The following is a 10,590-nucleotide window of genomic DNA, read 5'->3' as shown; positions in this document are numbered from 1 at the left end:
GGCGTCCTGCAACAACCCTTGTGCAATCCCGAAATGCTCTTTCCCCGCACCCCGCAGTGTGTCCCGCGTTGATGGTCCCAAGGGTGAGCAAGTGTTGACCCCTTTTCGACAGGTTTCACACCTGGATTGCTGGGCTGAGTCTCTCCTGGGACAGCCCCGGAAGGGATATAACAACTTCTGAGTCTCTAGTTTGTGCTCCCAATCGACTCTGTTCCCCTGAGCTCCCCTGGGGCCGGGGCAGTGCGCCTGGGACAGGATGGTGGGAGCGGGCAGGGCAGATGTTATTTGCGTTTCCCATTCTGTGTCCCCCCGGCGGTGCAGAGCCGCGTCCACCACGAAAGACAGCGCAGGGGGCTCGGTGGTGCCAAGGACACCGACGGCGGGATCCTGCCCAGCACTGCCTGACCGGCACTGGGGACACGGGAACCCACATCCTCCGCGTCAGCTCCCCCTCCTCCTCCGGCCCCTGCCCTTGCTGTGAAGGTGCCCTGCCCGGTGTCTGACCTGCTCCTCGGCCGCCGCAGCGCTGCTTTTAGCACAGGGCTGGGCAGGACAGGCGGACTCGCCCACGGAAACGCATCGATCCGCTCTGGTTTGTGCCTCCCCGGCTTCGCCCCTCCAGTCCCTCGCAGCATTTCTGCACTGCGGGTTCTCCACCGCCTGGGCTGCTCTCTGTGACCCTTTTCCAGGACTATTCCTCTCCCCAGAACAGCTCACCCATAGAAAATAGGGTTATTTTTCTTCCCTTCTGATCTAGGAGCCACGCTTGTCTGGCACTGTTCAGCACTACCCTGTGGTCACTGACACTGACAAAATAATGAGGTTGGGGCCTGACGTCTGAAATTAATATAACATTAAACAGTGCCCAGAAAAAGAGTTTGCATCAGTTGCTGACTCATGCGTCTTCCCTGGGCAACTTGTGTCGCATCTCCCTTCCCCCGTTGCCCCTGGGTGACGTTTTCAAAGCAATCCACACAGGAAGCAGAAGCTTAATTAAAAAAGAAATAAAGCTCTAGTTCTCCTTCCTGAGGATGAAGAGTGGTAGCCAGTAACAAGACACATCAGAGCTCCACGCTGACCTACCAAACATGTGAGATTTGGACCCATGTGAGGGGGAACCAAGCAAGTGGTTTTCTTATCTTTGATTATTCTCAGTTCCAGAAGCCTGGGAAACAATTCTCCAGGAAGCTACGGGACATTTTGTCTCTGAACAGCATTTGTCATTGCTCACGTTTGGATCATGTCACAGATGACTTGTGAAAGCCTCCTGTCCCGGTAAACATTTCGGAGCTACTTGGAAGCTCGCAGCTTGTGGCTGTTTGCATGCCAAGCTGTGATTGTGGAGGATGAAACCTCTGGGAGCTTGTCCCATTTGTGAGCTGACCCTGTGAACCCACCTACCTCCATGTCCTGTGATCCAGATAACGGCTCTGGGATGGCTGAGATTAAGGACCCAGAAAATCTTTGGAGAGATATGGAAAGATCTCATACAGGATGAAACCCCTTCACGTTTCACAGCAGAAAAACTAAACTTAGAGGACCAGTCAGCCCCTCTCTGCTCTGCACCACACAAGGCTTTGGGGAAGCTGAGCCTACAGCTGCCAGGGCTGGGCAGCCACAGCCCTGGGCACCAGAGCTCAGCAGAGAGTGACTCAGGGCTTGTGCTGTGCCTGGGAGCGACAGCACTGCCCAGGCACTGCCAGGGAGCCAGGAGGCACCAGCCAGCCAGGAACCCCCTCCTGGTGCCGTGTGAGGGGCCCCGACCTTGGCACAGCCCGTCCGGCTCCATGGGGACTGCAGGAGGACAGGCTGGAGCTCCTCGGGCAGGCTCTGAGACAGCCTCTGTACACAGAGCCCAGTGCTGCCATCAGTGGGGGATCAGTACTGACCCCTGGGAGGGGGTGAGAAGACCAATGTGGCACGTGCCACCAAGGCTCCAGCAATACCTACCTGGCCTCTCCCCAGCATTTCTGCGAGGCTTTCCCAGGGCCTCCAGAATGCCTTGGCTGTGCATCTGTGAGAAACATCCTGATCCACTTCCAGGAGTGGACATTCCTGGGGCTCCTCCAGACCTCACTGGTGGATGCAGAGGGGGCCAGGCCAGGCTGATGCTGCCTTTCCCAGGGGGAGGCATTCTGTCTGCCCAGCTGGTGGATGAGCCATCTCCACAATGCGGAAGCAGCCCTGGAGAAACGCCACAGGGCAGTGTGTGAAGGGCCACTCCACAGAGTGGAGTTTTTTTGTTGAGGAGGATCAATCCACTGTGGTGAGTTCCTTTCCCTTAGAAACATACCTGAGGTCTCAGAAAGGGTGATTAGGGCAGTTGTAATTTCTGAGTGCTATTTCCTGCCTGCCCTCTGCACCAGCTGTGTCTTACCCCGGTGCCAGACCTTCATGGAGCGGGAGAGCCTGTGGGGACAGAATTTGAGTTTCCACCAGCATGTCCCAGCTCAGGTGCCAGGGCAGCCCTGCCCACCAGCCCCTGCTCTGCACTCCCACCCCACACACAGCCCTGCCTCTGGCACCTGCAGGCTCCGTCCCGGCGACGGTGGAGCTCGTTTGCACCCAAATCCTGCAGTTTTCCAGAAAGATTCCACCCACCCATAGCAATGGCAAGAAGCAGACAGAACCAAAGTTTCATGGTGTTTTTGCCCTTGGGGTGAGGAGGCAGCCAGGCCGTGCCTGCCCTTGGTCCCTGAAATGCACCTTGGACCTGAACTGGCCAGTATGTGGAGTGAACTTGGAGGTTGGTATGGACACCAAAGCAAGTCCTTATTCTCTGTCACTTTGCCAATCTTTTCTCAGGCAGAAAATGCTGAAACTGCTTTTGAACAATGACAGGTGATAGGGACCTGCCAAAGGCATCACACCCAGAAGATACACCCACACCTCCCCCATACTGGGGAATTCAGCCCATTCACCTGGGTGACCTGAGGCCTGTCAGGGGTGATGTGACCCCATGGCCAAAACAGCTGTGGGTTAATATTCCAGCAGTGATCTCACACAAGGCTGTTTGGCTGCTTCCTCCCCCAGCACTGGCCACAACATTAGTGTACCGTGGCAATCTCTTCTCCCATCCCTAGACCCTTCCCCAAGTCTTTGCACTTCCTTTGTCCATCCCTCCCAAAGGAACAACAGACTTAGAACTACTTTTTTCCTATTGCTTTGTGCTTGGTGTTTTTCTCAGTCTGTGTCCAGTTCGGTGTTTCTGACACTTTTACATTGGTATTATCTGGGCATTTGTCATGGTTTGAGATAACCCCAAAATCTAATTCCCTAGCTCCATTCCCCCTCCCACATCTCAACCCAGTGAGAGATCATTTTTTTTCCAGACAAAACACACCAGACTCCAAATGGGGGAAAGGGAATATATTACAACGACTGTACAAATAAATATTATAACACATTATACACACGATCACAACTATCTCTACCATGACATATAGTATTTACAATGGATCAGACCTCTTCTCCCCTCCAAATAAAAGTCCAGGAGGGAAAGAAGGACAGATCCCTTCCAGTCTCTAAGCAGGAGTATCTTCTACAGCAATCTGTCTTCTTCACATGCATGCAGCAGCTGTGGCTGGATTTCTGCCAGCACTCATGAGGGAGGTATCCAAGCTCCCTCGGCCCCGTCGCCACCAAGCGAGGGGTCTTCCTCCGTGGACTACGTCACCCCAGACAAAGGTCGTTCCACCACGGTCATATCACGAGCACAGGGGGCTTCGTGACGGTCTGGTATCTCCAGGGGACTCAGCCTCTTGCAGAGTTTCTGTGCCCTGCTTTCAGGCTGACACCTTGGCAGCAGTGTGAGGGGGGATAAAGCCAAGGTCGCCCCCCTCTGCGACCTTCCTCTCTGTCCCAGTCCAGCTTCCCAGGACGCTCTGAGCTTCTCAGCTCCTCTCTCTCTCCACTGCTGCGTGTCCAAAACTGCTCTCCAAAATAGGAGTCCATGTCCCTTTTTTTTTCTCAGAGGGGTCTCAAAGGAGTTTGGGGGGTCTGGTCCAGTTCTTACCCCCAAAAACTCTGTCTCTCAGCTGCTGGCTCTCTTTTTCCCGGCTCTCCTTCCGGGAGTCCTCTCTGCGGTGCATGCCGTTTGCTGTTTGGTTCAGTTCTTATCTGTCCTGGCTCTCTGCCACAGTCTCTGGACGCTGCATCTGCTGCTGCTGTCTCTGCTCACTCACATTTATGCTGTTTCAGGTCCCCGCAGGCCCTTGCTGGGGGCTGGGGGCCAAAGCCCCCCTGTGGGGCTGTGAGCCCCTTCCTCGTGGCTCTACAACATGGCCACCTCTCCTGCAACAAACTACGACTCTTCTCTTCCGTTTGCTTGTGGTATGTTTACATTTTGCAGGAGCGCCCATTGGACAAAACTTCAAAACTTCCAGGGGTTACCACCCCTTGGAGGTTTTACCATTTTTCTTAGCCCCTGGGGGAAAACAAGGTTCAAACCACCACAGCATTATATGCTACAGACAAGAGGAACTCCTGGCCTTGCCCCAGGAGGTCCCACTGCTTCTCTCCAGCTACCCATGGAGTTTGGCCTCTCCTCACACCACTGTTCCATAACCACTTGGCAGATCCAGGTGTCCCTTTAGACAACCTCTGCACTTTTTGTCAGCTTTTCATGCTGTTACCTGCCACACACAGGTGTTTCCCACACAATGTTGTGCCAAGTTCTGCTGAGACACCTCGAGGAAGTGCCTGGCCAGTGGCTCATGATCTGCCTGTAGCTCCAAGGAATGGAAAGTAAAATGCTCCTGTAATTATAGCACTGAATGGAACTAAAGACCTGCAATGAACTGTCCAAGCTTTGCACTTTGGAGGTTTGAGGGAATTCTGGAAAACTGACACAAACATTCCAAGGACAGCTCAGGACATTGGCAAAACCCCAGGTCAAAGCCTTCTGTCCCTCAACAATCACTCCACACCTGAAGTCCCCACCTCTCCAATAGTAACATCTCCCATGGGAAATGTTTCTCATCCCCTCATCTCAAACAGGGACAAGGACAATGGGCTGGCTCCAATTGTTGTGGCAACAACTTCCCAGTCTGTGTCCCGGCAGAGCCCTCACCTGTGCTGCTCCCCAACCTGTTGTCTCCCCCCTGCTCCAGTGTCTTCTCAACATTTGGTCGTGTTTGACTCTTTGCTGGACATGCCCACGTTCCTTCATCTCCCCCCTGAGCAGTGCCTGGGGAAACAGCCTTGCTGCTGCTTCTGCAGGCCCGGGAGGACCAGCGGTCATGGGATATAGGAAGGAACTCCTTGTTTCTCTGCCAAGATGGAATCAGGACCTGCCAATCTGTTCCTGCCAGCCAAGGCCGGAGAGAGCCGCTCTGCAGAATGAAACCTCGAGTGACTAATGAGGTTTCCTGGACCTGGCAGAGGCAGGAGTTTATGTCAGCAGAGAATTCGGGCAGCTGTGCTTGTTTTCCCCCGGGACTCGCTGGAAAGCTCTCAGGAGGGCAGCCCCACACCTTCTGAGAGCAGAACAGGCTCCCTTTGTTTGCAGCAGGGACGGGGATTGAACGTTCTGTGACTCTGCCGGGTGTGGGAGGTTTGGGAACCCTTCCCCTTGGCCACCCGGCTCCAAGTCAGGGAGGGCCCCGAGCCAGGAGCGCTCAATTAGCCCTGTAATCACGAGCACAATGAGAGCAGCTGCTCTGTAATTGCCTCTGCCTCAGGCCATGGGCAGCTTAGCTGGGAGAAATTCCTTTTTTTTATTATCTGGGAGGGCTCTGAAGCCCAGGCGTGTTGTGGGGGGTGGTGGGAGTTACGAGGCTCCGTCTGCTCCCCTGCCCCTCTCCAGGCACCGCGGGCAGCATTCCTGGTGCTCTGAGCACTGCAAGATGTGGAGTGTGTAAAAACTCGCTTAAGAAAGGATGGTTTTTAACGTTTGATCTTTGTAAATTTCATGCCTCCAGAAAGGACATTTAATCTATGGATCAGAGAGCAGCCCATGAGCTCTGAGTGATGTCGAGGTGTAGGAAACACGGATTCCTAGTCGGTGGAATTGCCTTGTTAAGGGTTCGGGGCTGGACACATCTCAATGATCTCAGCCCTGGGGGACGGTATCACAGCTTGGGAGGAAGGATTTCCACTGGCAGTGGGCACAGGGAACGCAGTTTATGGGCCACACGGACACCTGGCAGAACCCCAAAGATGAGGAGGAAACTAATAATGACAACTCAGCAACTGGGCTGAATCAGCTCCCACTGGGTACAAGGTGACTCCAGCAGGGGCAGATTGTGACCCACAACATCAAGCCCCCCCCCCCGACCCAAAAAGAGAAGAACTGAGCACAGAACACACCGAGCACCCAGGGCTTGCTCAGTGCTGAAATAAACACCCAGTGTCTCTCGAATGTGTAATTGTTGGCTTGTTGCACAGCAGGTTATGAATCCCGTTTTTGTGGACAGCAGGGGGGCTGGTGTGTGCAGTTCCCTGGGGAGCTGCTGGCCTGGACCAGCTCCAACTCCCAAAAAAGGGCACAATTAACTTCAGCATTTGCCCATCTGATGATGAGGGGTCTGGAGCATCTCCCCGGTGCGCGAAGACGGTGGGAGCTGGGCCTGGTTAGTCTGGAGAGGAGAAGGCTGAGAGGGGATCCCCCTAGTCCACACCAATATTTCCAGGGGCTGTCAGAGGATGGTCCCACACTCTTTTTGGTGGTGCCCACGGACAGGACGAGGAGCAATGGCCGTAAACTCAAACACAACAAGTCCCCTCACCACGAGGGGACAGGACTTCTTTCCATGGAGGTGGCAGAGCCCGGAACAGCTGCTCAGGGAGGGTGTGGAGTCTCCCTGTCTGGAGACACTCCAGACCCACCTGGACACGTTCCTATGTCACCTGCTCCAGCCTTTCCCCAGGCTTGAAGGTTACAAAGATCAACCACCGAAGCAGCTCCTTTCCTAAGGAGACGTTTCCATAGTCCAGGTTTCCCAGCTCCGGGCGCTCCGGGACCCCCGGGATCGGGATCCCCCCCCCCGCCAGCCTCCACGTGGTGCGGGCCGGGCGGAAGCGGCGTCACCACTCTCCGTGCGCACGCGCGGCCGCCCCGGTCACGTGTTGCCGCGGCGCGTGGCCGTGCCGGGATTTGGGATCGGGATGTTCCGCATCGAGGGGCTCGGGCCCAAGATGGACCCGGAGGAGCTGCGGCGGAAGATGCGCCGGGACGTGCTCTCCTCCGTCCGCAACTTCCTCATCTATGTCGCGCTGCTGCGGATCAGTGAGTGACCGGGATGGGACCGGGGTGTCCCCGCGCCCCCGGGGTGTCCCGGCTCCGGGATGTCCCCGCGCCCCCTCCTGATCCGGGCTGTGTCCCGTCTGTTTCCCTCCCCAGCGCCGTTCATCCTGAAGAAGCTGGACAGTATCTGATCCCGCGGACCCGGCCCCGCAGCTGCTCCCCCCGGGCCACAGGCGGTGCCGGAGGGACACGGACAGCCCGGAATTCCCAGGATGTCCCGTCCAGCACGCGCAGCCGCGCAGTCCGAGGAGGGGAAGGTGCCTGTTGTCCCTGCGGGTGAATCCCGGGCGCAGAGGGGGCCCTGCTGTGATCCAGCAGCGCTTCGTGCCGAACGTTCCCCGTGCAGTGCGAGCAAAGCCCGTCCCCATCCCGCGGGACGCGTCCCGTTCTGGCAGGGACACAGCTCCGGGACCGGCTGTGCTGTGCCTGCCCCCCGCACCCCGTCCTGTGTCACACCCAGTCCCCGCCGAGTCCAGCCCAGAGCACTTTGTTTCAAATAAACGGGAGAGCAGTTGTGTCACGGTCCCTGGTCACGCTGGGTTTACAATAACCATCAGGCACTGAAATACCGCGGGGGGTGGTGTGGGATTATATCCCTGGCTGCGCCTGGAGTTCACCCACTCCTCCTTTGATCCACCCTGTGCGGAGGGAGGGCAGAGGAGGAGCAAGGGTGTCCAGGTGGGGCAGAGCAATCCAAGGGGGAAGGGCAGCCTGGCCTGTGGCAGCTCCCCCTGGCACCAGAACCTCGGGGGTCTGTCCCTCGGGTCACAGTCCTGAGTGCCTGTCCCCAGTGGGTGTTGGAAGGGCAGTTCAGGCTTGGAAACAGGGTGTCCATTTGGGAGTATAACCAAGTCACTTGGTCACTTCCCACCTGGAGCCTTGAGTGCCCACTGCACCCAGGGGAGTAGCCACCCGTGAGTGGCTCTGGATTCCAGTGGGAATGAAATCAGGGGTGTTCTTGAGCTCAGGTTGTGCTGTAGGTGCCTATTCTGGGGTGACCTGATGGCTGCTGAACCCAGGAGGAAGAGGCTTTTCCCTCTCTTGGCTCTTAGTAGTTGAATTTTCTGTCTGCTCTGGCCCAGGGACCTCTATCCCATGGTCCAGGTCCTGGTGCTGGGGACAGTCCTCACTCTATCTGCTGGACTTGGTGTGAGCCTATTCCAGGCTGGCTCCAGGGAGAAGATGGAGAACAAAGGTGTTCCCACATCCAGCATGTGACCCTGTCCACATGGGATCTCCAGGCACTCTCAGAGCAGCTGCTGCCGTGCCTTGGCATTTTCTGAAATTATGTTGCCATCACAATTCCTGTGCTCCCAGCACTAGCCAGGCATCTCTTCACTAATTCTTCCCACTTTCACCTCAAGTTTGGGTGTTCTGCTCCTACAGGGCATTGGGTTTGCTGATGGGGGGCTCTGTCATTCCCAGGGGCTGTCACATTGTCCCCCCCAGCAGCTCTGTGATTCCTCCACTCCTATGCTCAACACAAGGAGCTCCAAGGGGAGGGGTGTGGACCTTCCCAAAACTTAAGGGAACAGGGAATGTACAGGGGGAAGGAGCCCCTTGTCCTGCCATTACTGTGTGGTGTCCTGAGTGAGATGTGGCTGGGCCGGGCAGCCTCTGCACCTGGGAAGACACAGAAAGCTCCAAGAGAGGCCACTGGAGCAGTGGCTGGACATGAGCCCAGGTGTGCAAGAGGCCAGTGGCCCCTGAACTGTCCCAGCCATGGGGTGTCACAGCCCCAGGACAGTGCCCGTCCCTGTGCTGGCACTGCTGAGGCCCCTCATGTCCCATGTCCAGGTCTGGGCTCCTCAGACAGGAAGGACATGGAGGGGCTGGAGCGTGTCCAGGGAAGGCAACGGAGCTGGGAAGGGTCTGGAGCAGCAGGAGGGGCTGAGGGAGCTGGGGGGGCTCAGCCTGGAGAAAAGGAGGCTCAGGGGGGACCTTCTCACTCTCTCCAACTCCCTGACAGGAGGGGGGGGCCAGGGGGGGTCGGGCTCTGCTCCCAGGGAACAAGGGACAGGAGGAGAGGGAACGGCCTCCAGCTGTGCCAGGGGAGGCTCAGGTTGGACAATCAGGAGGAATTTCTCCCTGGAAAGGGTGGTCAGGCCTTGGCAGGGGCTGCCCAGGGAGGTTTGGAGTGCCCAGCCCTGGAGGTGTCCCAGGAAGGCCTGGCCGTGGCACTCAGTGCTCTGGGCTGGGGGACAAGGTGGGCATCGGGCACAGGGGGGACTCAGTCTTGGGGGTCTTTTCAACCCAAACCCAAATGACTCTGTGGGGAGGTGAGGCCATAGGGGAAGGAGCCCCCACCCCACCTCAGGCCCCCCAGCACGGCTGTGGTGTCACAGGGGAGACTGGGATTTACTAGGATTGGACTCTGGGCCCTATAGAATTACCATGGAGTCCTGGATCATAGTCACAGCCCGGGAGGGGGCACTGGGCCATACTGGAAGGTCTGGGCTCTACTGGGAGCAATAGTGGAAGAAATTATTGCAAAAATGGGGAAAAATGCATGAAAAAACAAGGGAAAGGGGGGAAAACGGGGCAAAAAGGGGTAAGAAGCTGGAAGAAAACCAGGGAAATTTGTGCAGAATAACGTGGTGAAATGGGGTAGAAAACAGCAGTGTGCTGCCCTGGCTCCCCCACCACCACTGCTGTATGGATCCAGTGCTTCCAGTATAGCACCAGTGCTGGCAGTAAAATGCCAGTCTGAACCACAGCTTTTCAGGTAGGATCACAGCATGGCCTCTACACTCCTAGTGTGGACCCAGCACTCCCAGTACAACACCAGCACAACATACACTTAAACCAAGATCCTGATATGATCCCCAGTGTTCCCAGTACAGAGCCACCCTCGGGCTGCCATTCTCCCAGTATGATCCCAGTATGGGCTACAAGGCCTCAAGTACACTTCCAGGGTTCCCAGTATGGCCCCAGACATGGGGACATGGGGCTCCAAGTACAGTTCCAGTGCACTCTCAGTACAGTCCCAAGGTTCCCAGGGCACTCCCAGCACAGACTCTAGAGCTCCCCCAATGCACTCATGGTGCTCCCAGTGTGGTCCCCAGCACTGCCATTACAGCCCCGCAAACACTTTTTGCTTTGCCCCATCCCAGTGCCTCCTTGGGCACCTCAAACCCTCTGAATTCCCCCCAAAAACAACATCACATCCTGCCATCACCTTTATTGGTGAGTGGGCGTGGGGGGGTCACAGGATCAGGCCCCCACCAGTGAACTCCATTCGCTGCCGAGAGAAGGGAGAGAGGAAGGGGGTGAGTGGGGGGACCCCAGAATCCCTGGGGGGCCCAGGACCCCTTTCCCTGGGGGATCCCCAGGACCCCTGCTCT

At 56.8% G+C, this 10,590-nt stretch overlaps 2 protein-coding genes across 2 annotated transcripts in view; one reads left to right on the top strand and one right to left on the bottom strand.

The window, feature by feature from the left end:
• Positions 1-7,049: 7,049 nt before the first annotated feature.
• On the top strand, positions 7,050-7,771 carry TOMM5 (translocase of outer mitochondrial membrane 5). The gene is made up of 2 exons (XM_008928565.3): positions 7,050-7,228; positions 7,343-7,771. The coding sequence occupies exons 1-2, from the start codon at positions 7,108-7,110 to the stop codon at positions 7,375-7,377; spliced, it is 156 nt and encodes a 51-aa protein (XP_008926813.2). The 5' UTR covers positions 7,050-7,107; the 3' UTR covers positions 7,378-7,771.
• A 2,680-nt stretch (positions 7,772-10,451) lies between these two features.
• Positions 10,452-10,590, bottom strand: part of EXOSC5 (exosome component 5) — a 4,700-nt gene continuing 4,561 nt past the window's right edge. Inside the window, exon 4 of the mRNA XM_029965375.1 lies at positions 10,452-10,487. Coding sequence (XP_029821235.1) covers positions 10,452-10,487 — 36 coding nt within the window. The remainder of the gene's footprint in view (positions 10,488-10,590) is intronic.

This window comes from Manacus vitellinus, unplaced genomic scaffold, assembly GCF_001715985.3.
Source record: "Manacus vitellinus isolate BGI_N305 unplaced genomic scaffold, ASM171598v3 scaffold_9_pilon, whole genome shotgun sequence".
Lineage (NCBI taxonomy): Eukaryota > Metazoa > Chordata > Aves > Passeriformes > Pipridae > Manacus > Manacus vitellinus.
The sequence above is the reverse complement of the archived record's forward strand: the minus strand, read 5'-3'. Positions and strand labels throughout refer to the sequence as shown.

Bases quoted from the DNA above. Each gene is read 5' to 3' on its own strand.
- TOMM5 (XM_008928565.3), top strand. From the start codon at position 7,108: ATGTTCCGCATCGAGGGGCTCGGGCCCAAGATGGACCCGGAGGAGCTG. The intron at 7,229-7,342 runs GTGAGTGACCGG...TTCCCTCCCCAG, and splicing joins TGTCGCGCTGCTGCGGATCA to CGCCGTTCATCCTGAAGAAG.